This window comes from Hirundo rustica, chromosome 6 (assembly GCF_015227805.2).
Source record: "Hirundo rustica isolate bHirRus1 chromosome 6, bHirRus1.pri.v3, whole genome shotgun sequence".
Lineage (NCBI taxonomy): Eukaryota > Metazoa > Chordata > Aves > Passeriformes > Hirundinidae > Hirundo > Hirundo rustica.
In genome coordinates this window covers 28,207,461-28,225,101 of record NC_053455.1, presented here as the reverse complement: position 1 = coordinate 28,225,101, position 17,641 = coordinate 28,207,461, and the positions used below count along the sequence as shown (strand labels likewise).

General features: G+C 41.5%; 1 protein-coding gene across 1 annotated transcript in view; it reads left to right on the top strand.

Annotated features, from left to right (window-relative positions):
* LOC120754119 (cytosolic phospholipase A2 epsilon-like) overlaps positions 1-10,800 on the top strand; it is a 33,895-nt gene extending 23,095 nt beyond the window's left edge. Inside the window, exons 12-20 of the mRNA XM_040067355.2 lie at positions 220-356; positions 826-1,048; positions 2,484-2,598; positions 3,098-3,235; positions 6,247-6,354; positions 7,268-7,456; positions 7,867-8,033; positions 9,172-9,358; positions 9,566-10,800. Coding sequence (XP_039923289.1) covers positions 220-356; positions 826-1,048; positions 2,484-2,598; positions 3,098-3,235; positions 6,247-6,354; positions 7,268-7,456; positions 7,867-8,033; positions 9,172-9,358; positions 9,566-9,774 — 1,473 coding nt within the window. The 3' untranslated portion in view covers positions 9,775-10,800. The remainder of the gene's footprint in view (positions 1-219; positions 357-825; positions 1,049-2,483; positions 2,599-3,097; positions 3,236-6,246; positions 6,355-7,267; positions 7,457-7,866; positions 8,034-9,171; positions 9,359-9,565) is intronic.
* The last annotated feature ends 6,841 nt before the right edge of the window (positions 10,801-17,641 follow it).

Genomic DNA, 17,641 nt, shown 5'->3' with positions numbered 1-17,641 from the left:
TGATCAGAATCAGTTAGTGGCTTTTTTGTTGTTGTTTGGGGTTTTTTTTGGTTTTGTTTTGTTTTGTTTTCTCTGCAAAATACACAGTTTTAATTTTTTTTCTTTCCTGCTTGGGGAAATGGTGAAATGTTGGAATATTCTGTGGGACTGACATGCTACATTTCATCACTTGTGCTGGCAAACAAAGGGTTGCTTACCACTGTGTTGATGATTAAACAGGTACCAGTGGTAGCAGTGATGACGACAGGCGGTGGCACCCGGGCACTGACATCTTTGTTAGGCAATCTGTTGGGTCTTCAAAAGCTAGGTCTCTTGGATGCCATTTCATACATCACTGGGTCATCTGGTTCAACATGGTAAGGAGATCCTGGGCAAAGACATCACTCATCACCTCTATAGTCTGCTGTGTGAGATATTTATTCTCTTCATTTTTCTAAAGAAAGGTGTACTGCTTCAGTCTTGAGGTTTTTTTTATTGCTGCATTAGAAGCACCTTGCCCAAGCCAGTGAATGGCCTAGGTGCTGCTCACAATTTTCCTTGATTCTTTGTTTCAGCTCTAGGATCTTTACTACTGAGTCACCAGGGTGCAAATCACAGCCTTGTGCATAAACCTTCATAGTAAAGAGGGGCTTTTTTCAAGCCCTCAGTTTAGTTAGTGATTTGGGAAACTCCTCTAAATCAAAAAATCTTTTCAATAACAAACTAAGCCCAAAAGATGCTTTTAAAGAAACTCAGCTAGTTCATTTGATGTGCGCCTTAAATTCTAAGTCTAAAAAGGGAAAGTTCCTCTACATATGACAATGCACTTCCTTTCTTTTTCCCCAGGACTTTGTCACATTTGTATCAGAGTGCTGACTGGTCACACAAGGATCTATCAGGACCGATTGGTGAAGTCCGCAGACATATGACCAAGTGCAAGCTAAGCTGCTTTTCCCTGGAGAACTTGAAATACTATGCAAAGGAGCTAAAACTGCGGAAGCAAGAGGGATATCAGATCTCTAGTGTGGATTTTTGGGGGCTTCTGCTGGAAAAAGCATTAGACGATGGGGTAGCATTTTTCCTATGTTTTCTCTAACAGCTACTGAATACTATTGTATGGAAAATGAAGCTCCAGGGACAGATGCCTGAGAGCATGCCAGCATTATCCAGCAGATGATTTCTGCTGATTAACAAAGGGATTTTAAAATTGTTAAGGTTGGAAAGGCCTCTGTGTCCAACCGTTATCCTATCACTCTCATGTTCACCCCTAGCCCACGTCCCCAGGTGCCAGATCTACACAAGTTTCAAACACTTTCACAGATGGTGATTCCACTACTTCCCTGGGGAATCTGTTCCAGTGCTGACCAGTGGAGAAATTTTTCCTAATATTCAATTTAAACCTCTTCAGGCACAACTTAAGTCCATTTGCTCTTGTCTTGTTACTTGGAGGAAGAGACCAGTCCCCACTTGTCTACTACTTCCTTTCAGGAAGTTGTAGAGAGTGGTAAGGTCTCTCCCCTGAGTCTCCTTTTCTCCAAGCAACCCAATGCCAGCTCCTTCAGCTGCTCCTTGTAAGACTTTTTCTCTAGACCCCTTCCTGGTTCCACTGCTTTTGCTCCATGTCCTTTGCTGGACATGCTCCAGCACCTCAATGTCTTTCTTACAGAGAAGGGCCCAAAACTGGACAGATTAAGTGAGGTGTGGCCTCACCAGTGCTGAGCACAGGGGGACACCCACTGCTCTGGTCCTACTACTGCTGCTGATACAGGCCGGGATGCCATTGGCCTTCTTGGCCACCTGGACACTGCTGGATCATATTCAGCTGCTGTTGACCAGCACCCCTAGGTCCTTTTCTGCTGGGCAGCTTTCCAACCCCACTTCCCCCAGCCTGTAGTGCTGCATGGGGTTGCTGTGATCCAAGTGCAGGACCTGGCACTTGGCCTTGTTGAATCTCTACGATTGACCTTGGCCTATTGATCCAGCCTGTCCAGATCCCCCTGCAGAGCCTTCCTGTCTCCAGCAGATCAACAACTCCCACCCAGCTTAGTGTTTTCCACAAACTTGTTGAGACTTTCGTCCCCACATATCTCTTAATGCATAATTAGCAGCCCAAGAGGCTTCTGTAGAGCAGAAAGCCTATGTATCCTTCTACAAGTATGAGAATCTGAGTAGCTAGCTAAAGAGTCGTGCTCTTGGTTTATTTTCCTCTGCTCATCCCTGTGAGAACAAATTTCCTTATAAAGTGGATGTATTTGTGAGAAAGAACAGGAGACCATTTTTTTAAAAAGCATCCTACAACTTTACCTGTAATTAAATAAGCCTATGTGGATGTGCAAATATTTAGATCACTCCTTGGTTAAAAAAAATGTTTGGACACAAAATGAGTTGAGAGAATAACAAAATTAAGAGGGAAACAGCTATGTATTTTGCTGTACTCTTGGAAGCCCATATACTATGCCAAGAAAGTCCCTTGATTTTGCTCTTTGTCTTTCATCAATTCACAGAAAAATAACCACAGACTCTCAGATGAGCAAGAGGCATTGAGTCAGGGTCAAAATCCCCTACCTATCTATATGATCCTCAACATCAAAGAAGACTACAGCCTTTCAGAGTTCAAAGGTGATGGCAAAAATGGGCTCATTTGGTGTTTAAATTATCTGCATTATCAGTACTTCAACCTTTTCTACAGCTACCCCATAGTATCTATAAACCGTTTCTTTTCCTCCTTAACTTCCTTTTCCATTTCCAGACTTTATGCCTAGGCTATGAGAGGAAATTTTCTTTTATGGGACAGGAGAAATCTTGGGGAGTTGTTTAAGGACAGCCAGGATACTCACAAGCCTTAGCTCCACATGTGGGGTAACTCAGGCTGACCCCTCTTGGAATGAACTTCACTTACATTCTCTCTGGAGAGGGTCATTGGAAAGTTCTGAATGAGCAACACTGTGAAACATTACTGAGTGGGTGGCAGACACCAGTTATGCTGAGGAAGGCCAATCTGTGGTCACCCTGCAGATAGGGTTTATCCTACAGTTGCCTTTTTGACTTTTCATAGCCCTTCCAGCAGGGAAGTAGGGATAAAATTAAGATTTAAAAAGTTTGTTTTATGTCTCTGCAGAATGGGTGGAGTTCACCCCTTATGAGGTTGGCTTCTTAAAATATGGTGCCTTCATTCAGGCAGAAGATTTTGGCAGTGAGTTCTTCATGGGTCGCCTGATGAAGAAGCTTCCTGAGTCCAGAATCTGCTTCATGAAAGGTGATGTACTCTAGTGCAAAAGTTAAAATTGCATAAATATGTACTTTATTTTTAATATAATGCAAACCCTGTGTATTACAACCAGTGCCCTGCATCATGCAGGACTGAAACAAAATGTACACCATGTTGTTCTCACCTCTGACGGAATTCCTTAGACAATGGAGATGGGCTAAAAATAGTGAGAGAAAATTTCAAACCACACTATTCACTGTTGCTTTTGTCTTGAATAGTGATGCTCATGCCTGAAGTTTCAGGGCTCCTGGAACAGGTTAGATTAATTTTTACCAACCAGCAGCAGAGTTCTACATGAAAATACATTTGTATTTTGAAACTGAAATTTTAAAATCAAATTTGTCTATGAATGGCATGATCTTAGAAGCCAAAGCAACATTGTTACAGAGTTTACTATAAAATAAAGCAATTTAGACTAGTTTTATAAACTGCTACTGATATTTTTGCAAGATTAATAGTATTCTAAATACTTCGGAATTTTCATACAATGATAAATAATTGAAATTTATCATGCTTAATTCAGTAAATTGGGTAACACCCAGTAATATATGAGAAACAGTTTTGCAAGTTTTACGCAATTCTTGTTTTAATTGTGCTTAATACTGGAACTCTCTACTAGACCACTTTGTACGTTGGTGAAGTCTGCAGACAGGTCTGTCTGCTCTTAAACAGATACTTTACAGGTAAATAAGCACAAGACACAACAGGACAACAAGGAGACAGTTAAGAAATTATTGACTTGTAAAGTGAAAAATCCATACAACCAGGAACATCACCTGGCATTCCTTATTTGGTATTCAGAGAAGCTGTGAATGTCTGTATTATGCAGGAGGAGTCCAGAACTGTACTGTTCAAAACATGAGACAATAGTTAGGCATAAGAAAGAAAAGATTGTGCTCAGTCACACAAGCACTAAATCTCACGGCTTTATCAGCTATGCTAAGAACTTTTAGTGATGTCATGAGTTAAGAAGAGTTGTCTGAGGGAAAAGACTCAGAAGAAAATACAGGATCCAAGAGTATGAATAGATCTGAAAAGGGTAAGAGAAATCCATGCACACTAAATCCCACTGGTGGCTCTGAAACCCAGTAGTTCAGATACAGGCACCAGTACTAGAAATCCAAAATCCAGGAGCTTGAGGTTTGAGAGTTGGAGAAGAGATCCCTTCATCCTTCTCTTTTTCTTTTACTCTTCCATTAAGCAGTCTGTGCTGACTGTTAGAGGCAGGAGGTAGGTCACAGAGCCAGGTGGGACTACAGAGCCTTCTTCTGAGCATGTTGTGCCTCCGTTGCAGTTCCTCAGTGGCACTGGGGTCGTGTGTTCATACCTGAGGTGGCCAGATAGCAAGCACACCCTGGCCAGCAAGCACATCCAGCCTGGGATGAGCTCTGTTCTCAGCCGTAGCACCCGAGCCTAGTAATCCCACAGCCACGGGTGTAGCTTTATAAAGGATAAGCTGGAGAGTTAAAGCAATATTGCCATCTAGTGATACCACATGCAATGCCCCCTTGGGTCACTATGAAAAAATGTTCTATTAGTTACTGCTGGATAGTTTAAAGATAAAAGCAAGGTGTCATTTGCAGGGAGAGGAAAGGCCTTTTGTAAGACCAGTGGCTAGAGCTGGTGAGACTGGATGAGCTTATGGGGATACAAGACCCTCATGTTTCCAGAAGAAAGGCTGGGATGTATAAGAGCTTGTTTACTGTCTTCAACTCTGTTGGCTGAGTAAGATACCATCTCTCTTCACAGATACCAGCTCTTACTTCAGCCAATATAGGTACAAAGAAAATTCAGTGCAAGACGTTAGGCTATGTAATTAGAAACAAGTTCTGAGGAGACAACAATGTTTGAATGTCATTAAAATGCAGGACAGTGTGTAACTCCTAGGGCTGAGGGAACCGGAAGAGTTACAGAGTGAGAAAACACCAAGACAGGAGAAATCAGAGGAGTTGTCTTCTCATAGCAGAGAAGCTTCTCAAGCTGCTGGGAGATGAGGTTGTCTTGACAGAAACTTGCCAGTAATTGTGTGCAAAACTCTGCTTGACAGCTAAGTGTAGATTCAGAGAGCTTCGATCTGATTTCTTGATTATGCATTTCTAATATTTCCAAGTGAGTCTATTCTTACAAGGACTTCCTGTAAAACAGAAGGCTCTTGGATTTCTGTCCCACTCTAGAAACAAGCCACGTTTTAAAGAGAATTATATTTCTGTTAATAATTTATGGGATGAATAATTGTTATATTGTGCAACTCAAGTTATTGCATCCTGTACAACGTACAGCTTTTGCAAAGCTTTCCCTGGTAGAGATTTTCAAGGCAAAGCACAGTTCTGCCTTCTCTGGTAGAGTTCCTCTTGGGGCCTGTGACAGAGCTGTGGAGGAAGAGATACTTTTCAAAATCCAAGAAACTTTTGGAGATTTCTGCACTGTGGAGCCACTTTTAGATGTTCTGTTACATGGGATGACAAAAGTGGGAGAAGCACAATGGGAATGAGAAAAATAGAAGGAGAAAGTCTCCCTCAAAAGACCCTGTGCAGAGAGAAATTTTTGAGGGAAAGCAAAGATGTCTTCTATTTAGTGGACTTTTCCGCAGACTATTCCAGACTGTGCTCTAACCATTTGATCTTTGACTGTCCAAGAGCAGCTTCAAAACCTTTAACTGAGTATCCACTTGTATATGCCATATTTTGTAGACCCTTATTTTATAGGAATGGCATGGTTTCGCTTACTTACGATGGGTGCTTATAGGATGAAAAATGTTCGCGTGTATGTGACAATGAATTACAGTGGCTGAAGGCCTCACACAATGTTTTAAACTATTTAGGTTCCTCCCTGAGGATAGAATGCTACTTGCTGAAAAAACTTCATATAGTTTTTGGTGATAATTTGGAAACCTTGAGGCTTTCCAATACCCCTTGCAAAGCTGAGAGATTTTTTTTTAAAGGGATATTTTCCATTAGAATGTTTCTGAAGACGTTTCTCTGTTCTCTACCATTGCACAGGTCTATGGAGCAATGTCTTTTCGTACAACCTCTTGGATGCATGGCATTCGTCAGATCCTACACAAAGGCGCTCACTGAGGTGTACCCAACACGACACTGTTGATATTGGTTAGTCATGTTTCTGTTTTACCTGTTGCCTCAGAAATCCAGAGGCTTCATATCGTCAGCTGCATCTAACTAGGTTTCTTCTCTGAATTTATTCATAGCAATATTATTTCCATTAATCTCTCTTAGACTGAATTTATGCAAATATAAAACTGCTGAAGGTTTTAAACAGATTGTCTTTGCCAGAGGCCCTTTGGTGATCTCCATATTGTAACAAACACCTCAGTGCTGTGTTCTCTCTCTGCCTCAGCAGTTGGTGCTTTTCATACATTGTTGTTGAAGACTTCAATTATATGCAAGTCCATTTCAATTTTCTTTGATCTTGTTGTAAACATGTGTTTTTCTAGGAGGCCTAGGTTGTCCTTCCTTTGTTTAAAGGCAGTTAGTGAGTTTGGTTTATGGGTTTCTATCACTTTCTCCATAGAAGTGTTGCAAAGCCCTAAGCTCCATAAATCAATAAATGAATGTGATAGAAAGACATCGGCTCTCTTCCAAATCTCATGAGGTACTGTGCAGCCTGTTTAGCACAACGCTTTTACTCTGTTCTTTTGTGGATGTCTCCTTACAGCTTTTTTTTTTTTTTTTTTTTTTTTTTTTTAATTAATTTTGAATGGAACAGGTCCAGGTTCTGAACCTACCCTAACCCTCACACAGGAAATCAATTTGTGAGTTCCATCAAAGTATGGATCACTTTTTCCAGTTTTGGCAAGTTTGTTGCCACTCTGTTTCTCATGGAATAGGCTTTACCAAACATTGATTTTCTTCTTATTCCTATTTTGACATTGATTCATTTGTATGTTGCAATGTCTTATTAGGATCTTCTTTTCCTTAGCTAATGAGAGTTGCCGTCTGCTATTTCAAGTATTGGAAAGAACTGTATCAAAGCAACAATTTGTTCATCTCCTCTATCTTTCAGATGAGCCTTCTCCATCAGAGAGGAGACATGGGTTGGAGACTTACTTGGTCACCCCTGAATGTGGCATCATGGGCATCATTCGGCAGATCCTCACAGAGCGGGTGATGGTTTCAAAGTTCTACAATTTCCTGAAGGGGTTCCAGCTGCACAATGAATACCTTCAGAGCAGAAACTTCTGTATATGGAAAGGTAAACATCCTTGAATATAATTTACCTTCTTCAATGGCAGGTGTTTTCATCAGTGAAGAGAAGGCAGGGCAGATGATGAACATTTGGAAATGAATATTTCAAGATAATTATTTAAATTTCATATAGTCAAATCAGGTCCAGGAATTTCCTTGACTTTAGGGAAAGAAAATTACTGATTGTCTGGGGTGGAAGAGTAGCAACATGAGAAATGAAAGAACTCTCTTTTTACTTTAAACAGATCTTCCTTTTATGTGTGAAGGCTGAACATCTGTAGTATGTCAGGGTCTTTTGGAAAAAGCAAATGTATTGGAGAGCCAAGAGCCATTTTCCCCAATTTTTCCTTATTAGTCAAACAACAGTTATTCTGTTTCTTCAGTGAATCACTCATCACAACAAATACTTTCTTCTAGATACTGTACTAGACCATTTCCCCAACCAGCTGACAGAAACAGCAGAGTTCATGCGCCTGGCAGACACGGCGGGATACATCGACATCAGCTATCCACCACTCATGAGGCCTGAGAGGAAAGTGGATGTTGTCCTGCACTTAAACTATTCTTCGGGATCACAGACCTTGGTGTGAAAAATGCTCGGTTTTCTTTGATAAATACCTGCTGCATTTTAGCCCTCCTTAACTCATAAAAACTCAGAACAATTTATGTAGAATAAACTGATTCTCGGAGAGAAGGGTCCTTGGTCTACAGCTCCTTCTGCAGATGCTTAGGTCTTGCAAGTGATGCTAGCAAATCCCCCGAGAATAGAAGTAATATCAGATTTCTAAGTATTTTATTTGAATTAACCCTCTAATAGCTACATGTTATCTCCTAGACCTGTGTGCTCCTGTGATCTCCATTTGGCTATCTAGATTACATTCACGTGGGGTGTTTATCAGACACTAGCTACCACTACTGATGAACTCATTATGGTTGTGTTGTGATGCTCATATAAAGTTATCCACATGCAATATAATTAGAAATATTTTGTCCAGTTGTTGTTAGAACTGGATTTTTTTGAAATTGTGGAAGAGAATTGTCCTTTGACAATATTTGTTCTTTCAATTACCATCTAATAGCCTGGTCTATATATCCTGTAACTAGATATGGATAAGACAGAAATTCTTGAGGACTGAAATTTTCATACATGCCAACCAGACTCAGGAAGCAAAATCCTACTTTCAAAAATTACTAACACACTTGCAAGATTAATGTTTTAGTTAAGATGGTATTTGCTCCCAGATTACCATTTGTTTACATCACTTTTCAGAATCATTCTAAGGCATCTAAGACAGCGGCTTTTAAATAATATATGCTGAATTAAAAAAAAAAAAAATGCAATTTTGCATTTAAAAGCTGTCCTATTTCACGTTCTTGTCCATTTTGCTTGTTTCAGGATTTTCTCCAAAAGAGCCATGTTTCTGTATCCTAAGCTATTAGGCCACCCTTCCCATGGTCATGGACATTTTACCTATCCTGTAGAAATAAAGGCTAATGAGGAGAAGAAAGTAGAACACCAATCAGGAGTGCAAGTTGGAGGCTGAGTCTTGAATTGTTCTCTTAATAGCACTTAATATCTCATGTAAGAGGCAAGGACAGAAGAAATATTGACAGCAAACCCTGCTCCCAAATCTTTGTGAAGGTCTTTCGATGGATGCATTAGGAAAAGTGGTGGTGTGTGGCAGAATTTCTGACCTTTTCTTCTTTTCTGTCTGAATTCAGCCTTTGGAAGAAGCCTCCAAATACTTTCAAAAGCAGGGAATCCCATTTCCCAAAATTCACATGAGTGAAGAAGAGAAGAAAAATCTAAAGGAGTGTTACATCTTTGAAGACACAGAGTCTCCAGAGGCACCGATTGTGGTGTTTTTCCCTCTGGTGAATGACTCATTCAGAAAATACAAAGAGCCTGGTAAGCCATGGGATGGTTCCCCAAAGGGTTTCTTTTGCTGTGGGATGGGAGACATGGTGTAGCATGGTCTCCTCCCTCCCCTGCTGTGCCCCCCATGGAAGAGAAATGCAAATGCCAAGGGAGCGAGGAGTAATGTTGTGCCCCACCTGGAAAGCTGGAGGTGGAACCATATCTATACCCCACTGATGATTTTTCTTTATTTGTCAGGTGTGGAGCGCAGCCCTGATGAGATGGCACAGGGCAATGTGGATGTTTCCACCATTTTTTCCCCCTACTGCTTGAACAGCTTTACCTACACAGGGGAGGAGTTTGACAAGCTGATAGAACTGACCAGCTACAACATTCAGAACAACGAACATCTGATCCTTCAGGCTTTGAATTCGGCCATAGAGCAGAAACGACAGCACAAAAAATAAACACTCGCCTGAGTTTCAGAAGGATAGCTGCATGGTTTTTGTTGGGGGTTTTTTGATTCTTCTCTTGAGAAGAATCAAGAGCTGTCTTCAAATGAGCATAGTAGACTTTGGAAAGTATAGACTTGTCTCAGGCTTTGGTTCCTCTGTACCACATGGTGATCAACCAAGCAAGCAAAATAATGATTACATTTGTGCTTTATTTATGTTGGATTTCACTGCTGGTGAACTAATTTTTTTTTTTCATGCACATATGTGTATGTGCAGTAAATTGAAGGTCAGAAATAATTGGGTTTATTGACAAGTTTTTAAAATGCATGGATCTGGCTCAGCAGTACAAATTCTTTTAAAATTTGTTATACTACTGGAAATTGTATGTGAAATGAAGACAAATGAGCTACATATATTTAATTTATTCCAAATCTAACGCAACAGAAAAATACATTATAAATGTGGAATTTCAAAGAACGTGAAAACTGTATTTTCCTATAATGTCAGCAAGGAATTTTGCTAGAAATAGCATGCCAAGCTAAACATAAAAGATAATCTGAAACTTCATGTGAAAAATACACTTTTTCTATACTTCTGAATTCAGAAGTTTTATTACACCAGCAGTATTTAGCTTTCGAAAATCTTTTGGAAATTACTGTTTCAAGCCATATTCTGAGTCAAGGTCAGCTCTTCTAGTGCAGGTATAAATATCTAATCCATGGTTTTACTTTCCACTGAACATTCATGGTATTTAGATGATCCAGCTCACTATCCATGTCCTGTTAATTTCAGCAGTTTTCATAGTATTTCTTATTATTTTAAGATGGGATGCTGTGAGATTTAAATCATAAAAAAACCTGAAAGACAATTTTGTGGTCAGAAGGCAATCTAAGTGCTTTACACTGATATCCATGGGTAATTCATGGGTAATCACATGACTTTGTCAGTCCCTGCCTGCCTAAAAGCAACATAGGATATATGGAACTACTATAAATAGCACAAGGTAATTTGTTGAAACTGCTTATTTTTGAGATGAAGACCAAAATAATTATTTGCTTTAGGAAGAATTTTAATAAGACAAATACTGCGTAAACCTGTTTCATTACAACAAAGATTCTAATCTAAAATAAAAAGATATAATGCTTCAGTCAGTATCGGTTGCCCTTAATTACTTACAATTTAAATAAAATGCAGCAGCTTGTCTGTGCTGAAGTAACGTATTGGTAAACACAGAGCTATGAAAAATGTATCATAGCAAAAATATAAAATTAATTTTAATTCAAAATGAAATATGAATTTCTAAAAGGCTGAGAAATTTTCTTCCTTCTTGCTATCTGTCTCTCTTCATTCAATCATTCCTTTATGCCTTGTCTTCCTCTATTTTTGGCTGTCTTTAGTCTCCTATGCTCACCTCTGATGACCTCAGCCCCCTTAGGGGTGCTGTGTCCTTACCCTGGCTGCTTTTCCAGGCCCTTACATCTCCGTCCAATTTGCAGCCTAGGTTCAAACCTCTGGTGTGCTGAAATGGCTGTTTACTTGTTGGTGCTCATCAAGGACTCCCCTCTTTTTGATCTCTGTTGCTGAGTCATCTGGTCCCTCTCGGCATTGCCTCTCCTCTGTCCCAGCTCTACTTCCCTCCCAGGCTTCCCTGGTTATCATTATGACAACCCCATTTGGTGTGACACATGTGTTTGCTACTTCTCCCAACTGCCCATCTCACCGCTGAGGTTTCAGGCACCTTCAAGAGCTGCAAATGAAGTTCCTTCCCCTGCCATCCAAGTCTTTGATGACACCAAATGTCAAGAAGCCTGCTTCTCTCTTCCCATCCCTGCCTTTAACTATACCCCTTTGCTTCCCTTGATGTTCTCTTGTTTGCTGGTTTAACAGTGGGAAGCCCCATTTACTCTCAGTGCGCCACTGAGGCATTCTCCGCTGACCTGCCAGGGTACTTGTTCCTCCTCCCAGCAGAACACCTGCAGAAGATCCTTGTCATCTGTCCTTGCAGGCCAGCAGGGAGGTTTTTTTGTGGCTTTGTCTGCTGGCATTTCTTCATTCTGGCTCAGTTTTTAATGGGGTATGCTTCCTATGCTCTGACTCTGGGCTGTACTGAAGCATTACAAGAATCTAGGTAACAGCTGCAGATGTGGGCATTTAAAAGCACCTTTTGGTTTTGCAGGTTGGGAGTGTCTCTTTTTACAGGAAAGAGGAGTGAATTCATGGAATTATCCCTTTGAGGAAGAAAACTAACTAGAGGGGAGACAAGCCCTACAAAAATCTAGGCCCATGCTGTATCATGGTGTTAATACCAGCAGGAGTTACCTTGATTTTTCCTAAATGTTTTAATAGATAGAACTCTTGGTACAAGAGGCAATGAGAGCTACAAACACTAACACGCTGACCTCCTTAGTTGTAATTAGTATGTTTTGAATCTTTTCTGTGTCTGTCTTTTCCTTCTTACCTATTCATTATCTATAGTAAGTGAAGGGATTAGCATGCAATTGCAGCTGTGCCCCAGCCCTTCTGATTATCACAAAGGTGCATGAAGAACTGGGCAGCTCAGTGAGATGACTCAGATCACAGGAGCCAAAGGAAAGCAGCAGTGGGATTCTTGAACTCCTCACAAGGCATTTGAGAACTTGGGCAGTCCTACTGGGTGGGTGACGCTGAAGAAACAGGAGCTAGTGGGATGGCTGGCAGCAGCATTTTGTGCTGCTCTGTATTGCAAGTGATCAAACAAGAGATTATTGCAAACATTCTGAGTGAAGTGAACTAGTAATTCGTGAGACTGCAGGTTGCACCACGTGAGCGATGCTTGCCACAGCAGATATAGGAGGATGTGGGTGGTAGAACAGGACTCCCGTCTTAGAAACCTTGTGCTAAAACCTGCTCACATGTAAAGCTCTGCTGCGTATGTGCAATATCTCACTGTTTTACTAGAGTGATAACACTTGCAGAGGAGGCCATCAGGGCCTTATTTCCTCAAGCCCTGGTCATGGTATGCTGGTCAACAGTTAAAATGGCTGAGAGTTCTGTGTCATTCATGCCATTGAAGCTATGTACCTGTGAATTCCTCCTGAAAAGCTCTCCCTTGTAGGGCTCCTGCTGAAAACCAGCACTTCTGCAGTGTTCACAAAGTACTTCTTCAGCACTCCTCCCACACCTCCTGTTCATAATATCAAAACTCTGGCACGTGACATCTTGTCATATCTCATGTTTTTTCCTCCTTGGGGTCTCCTCTGCACTCCCTACAACCCACTATCGTTTATCTCCTTTTCTCCATGCAGTTGGACATCTCATCCAGATGTCACAGCCTGATCTCAGCTGCCCTAATGCTTGTAGTATTCATGCTTGTTCCAAATATGACCAAACCTTCATCATTCAGACCTGAAGCTTCTGGAGGAACAATTACAGTACAGAGGAGATATGAGACAAAGGGGAAAGATTAAGAATGATTAAGTAAGATTAAGATGGTATAAAGTGTGAGGAGGGAGAAAGGATAGAAGTAAAAACAAATTATAATACCTGATAAAAAGTGAAAAATAGCATTTTAGCTATGAGGTATTGAGATGGACAAAGAATGAAAACACATACTTGGAAATCCAAGAATTCAATTGTAAAGAAAATATGGCAGGGAATGGAAAGAGGAAAAGAAAGAGGAAATCAGGAACTAAAAGGTGGTGGACACAAATATTTGAAACAGCGATAAAGGTATATCACTGTATTTTTTTTATTTACTTTTTTTTTTTTTTTACAAAGCAGTCTTAATAGGCTGGTCATTTAAGAAGAAAAGCAACTAAAAATCTCTAATCTAGAAAATTTCATGGCACTAAATCTTACTGCTGAGGTTCTGACCATGACTCTGACCATTTGGGCTTACCTGATATGCACACTATGAGAACTTCCTAGCTCCCAGCTCTCTCTTCTTTTTTTCTGCCTCTAAACAGTGGGAAAAGATGGCCCCTAGCAGTCTAACTTTTCCTGCCAACCACTGCTTAATCCATCCTTCTCTCAGCTAATAATCTGTATATTAGTTTGCTCCCTTCCTATTTTCTTTCTTCTACTGAGGAAATCGAGCATCCTTAGAGACTGATAACTATCAGGTGAGGAGCTGCAAGTTTCTACATATATTAATATGTCCTCTTAAATCTTGAACAAGTTATTTCTTCAATTTTGCAATTTCTGCTATTCAGCTGGATGGCACCTAGTCTTAAAAGCAACTCATGGTCCACATTCCTCCTTAAGTTGCATTTCTTCTAACTTAATATCTACTTTGTAAATATAGGATATAACTTAGTTTTGACATTTAACAGATAATATGATAGCCTAAAATTTGTTGAAGGTTAAATGCTTTGGTCCCACATACAGAAAATCCTTCACAGATGTTTAACAAACACCTTTTCTAGTCACTCTTAATCTCTCCATGATCTCTGCTAGTGCAGAAGTCGATGGCCTGTAACCCACAGCTAGGTTTGGGCACAGGGAGGAAGAGCTGTGCTGGTCATATTGCGCTTGTGCTGATTTTCAGCTCATGGGGATATGATAATCTTGCATTGTCTGCAGCAATGTGGAGAATGAACAGTGATTCAAACAACTTTGGGAACTGCTCTCATAGAACTGTAGTCCCAGGAAACTTTCTCCAGGTACAGAAAAACATCCCAAAGTGAGAGAACTCCATGCACAGATGACTTTCTCAATCTACAGGTAACCACTGAAGACTGTACATTTGTAACATGTATAAAATCTGAGAGAGATAAAGCAGAGTATAAATTTACACTTCAATTAGGCAGCTCTAAGACTGGCATGGTAAGTTCTGGGCTTTATCCAGTGCATCAGTAACTGTAGCATGAAAGAAATGTATACAGGTATTTAACTGTGAGTGCAATGATGTATGAAGTCATTAATTATGGTAGCCTCTCTGCTGGGAAAGGAATACCTCTCAGTATCAGAGGTTTGTTCTAGTTATATACTAGATGCATACAAATGGTGATGCATCTATACAATGGATATAAAATGCAATACTTTTCTCAGTACACTCTTAAAAGTACATTCTAGTACTTTTAAACTTTTTGGTTTAAAATTTATTTCCCAGAAGATTAATTTTTCTTTTTTCTTTCAGGGGTAAGATAACAAACAGCAGTAATGCCCCTGTCTCCTGTGAGTTTTCTTTCCTGCTCCAAATCTCCTTCCTTCACTAACTGCACAAGTGATAGCCAAAGACACAACTCCTCTCTGGCAGGCAGAGGATGTAGCTGAGCCAGGATTCCCATCTAACTCTGCTCTCCAGTGCTGTTTTTGGTATGTAAGTGTTTATACGTCTGAGAATAGTGAGGTGGTCACAGCCAGTCCTGGCTGTGCTTCCAGCATGTCAGAATAATCTCAGGCTCATTTTGCCTGGCCTGGCCTGTTCGAGACTAGGCAAGCATATATTGTTGCAAGGCATTTAGGAGTACACTGGTTGTCAGTGGTCCAGTCCAAGACTGTGATTAAGAGCAATCACAAAGCTACATTTGGACTTGTTGAAAATTTTGCCATGTACCTCCATTTCTCCACAGCTTGTCTCTGCAGTCAGATGTAATACGTGTACTTTTGCCAAGTGAGTGATGATTCTGCAAACTGCTTTGCAGGATGAATAAGAAACCTAAGCAGTAGAGGAAGTACAAGGTTGTGCTGGTTTTGGCACATTCTGTGTGATAAACAGATAAGACTGTGATATCACTATGCTAAAGGGGTAGTGTGCAATTTGCTGCCAAGGCAGCTACGTTTAGATCTTTGAAACAGGTGGGTTATTTTCCCTCATTTGTCCTCAAATTACTGAAATATGTAATGTAAAGAAATAAAATATTTTCACTTGAAGCATCTGGTTTTCACTCTCCAAGTTGAAACCATCCAGCTTTGTACATTCAGATTTTAAATGAGATGGCACTCGTTCAGTTGTTAATGAGAACCTTTTAGTTTTCTTTCTTTATGTCATTCCCAGTGGAGTGACTCAGATGGGAACAGAGTACCTTGATTTAGCTGAAGGCCATACAGATCATTATAGATAGCCAAGTGTGCCTGTAATGGGGAATTCACTCTGCAGACATGGAAGTCTACACAGAATCCATCTTTCTTCTCCACAGGTTTCCTTGATGACAGAGAATCTCAGCTTTCTTAAGGTTCACCGACTTTAGAGGGTTTTCTATCACTTATCATCAGCTATTCTAATGGCTCTCTGAACCAGCCTTTTGAAAGTTGTTCTGTTCTAATGACAAGTATCCTGGTATTTTTAGTATCCCATGGCAGGTTTTCCAAGGTCAACTAGGTCTTCTTTTCTGACCAGATTTTAAAAAACACAACAAATAAACCACAGTCCCCTCCCTCCCCGAATGATTGCTGTTCTCTGAATTAAGCTGCAAAAGGAGTTCTCCAGGATGTAGCTCAGAGTGTCCGTGACCTGAGGCCAAAAGATGCTCTTGTACTTCCAGTGTGGGCAGAGCTACTTTTCATGCTGGGAATGCAGATGCTATGACACAGCCTACTGTTACTGAAGCTTCTAGTTATTCATTTGCTTTTCTGTGTTTGAAGATGGTAATTTCCATTGGGTAAGCCTAGAGATGTTCATCTGCTCTTTTGTTTATGTTCTTTGGTTGAACAAATCTCCGGAAAATAAAAGTGACAGAACTTAACCACTGGATACTGTACTCCATTCACCTCAACAGGAGTTTCCCATAAGTCGTCATTTAAAGTTCAACTGCCTTTCTCTGGAAAATGTATAAAAGCATAACTCCTACCTGCTTTGCACAGCTATTATGTATTTCCTTGTGCCTTTTTTGCTGTATTTAAGGTATGCTGGGCGCAGCAGCAGTCCTCGGTGATGACTGGAGCCATAGACCTCCGCTACTCCCTGCAAGCGTGCACCTCCCTCTCCCGTGCTGTCCTCGCACACTCCGGTGCCGCAGCTCCCAGCCTGTCGATCACCTCCTCTCTACAGCTCCCCTCTGCAAAAAAAGCCCCGGCCCTGCACCCACAGCATGGCCTCTGCCCGCTGGGAGGAAGGGACGGGAGCAGCCCAGGAGGAGCTGGGAGCCGCATGCCCAGGCAGCGATCTGTCAGGCGGTGGGGATGGCCGTCTCCAGGGGTGCTCTGTGGCACAGGGCTCTGCCCCTCTGCAGGCACCGAGCTCAGGGCCCCCCGCCAACGTGCCCAGGGCTGTGCCAGCGTGCAGGGAAGTCACCACCAGTTACTGAGATGCTCGGGCCTTTTTCAGGGTCCAGTGCCCCCCTTACAGGAGCTGTCCCTGCTCAGGGCAGGGGAGAAGGAAGCGGGTTTGGAGGAGCAGGCCTCGGTGGCAGCACCCTCCGTGCTGGGACTGTGCAGACACAGAAAAGGGTGGCAGCAGTGCAGGACCCATGGGGCGGGCACAGGCCAGGAGAGGTTCCCAGCCAAAGGAAGGTACCACATTCCTTTTGGCCGTGGTGCTTGTGCTCTAAGGTCCTTCCCTGGAGCAGCCTATCCTTGGTGCTCCACTGCCTTCGCAGTGGGAGGGGAGTCCTTCACTTAGAGAGATGAGATGGGTGGGGCCTCAGGTCACTTTATAAAATTACAAGTCATTGACTCCCACGGGAGTACATCCTGCAAACATGTCTTGGGAAGTGCTGCCAGTGGAGGTACCAGGAAGAGGTACTGAAAACGTGTCTCTAGAACTGCTGCCCACGGAGGTGCCAGGAGTAAATCCTGAAAATATGTCTCTAGAACTGCTGCCCACGGAGGTGCCAAGAGTAGAGCCTGAAAATATATCTCTCGAATTGCTGCCCGTGGAGGTGCCAGGAGTAGATTCTGAAAACAGATCTAAAGGATTCCTGCCCATGGAGGAGCTGGGAGCAGACCCTGAAAACATGTC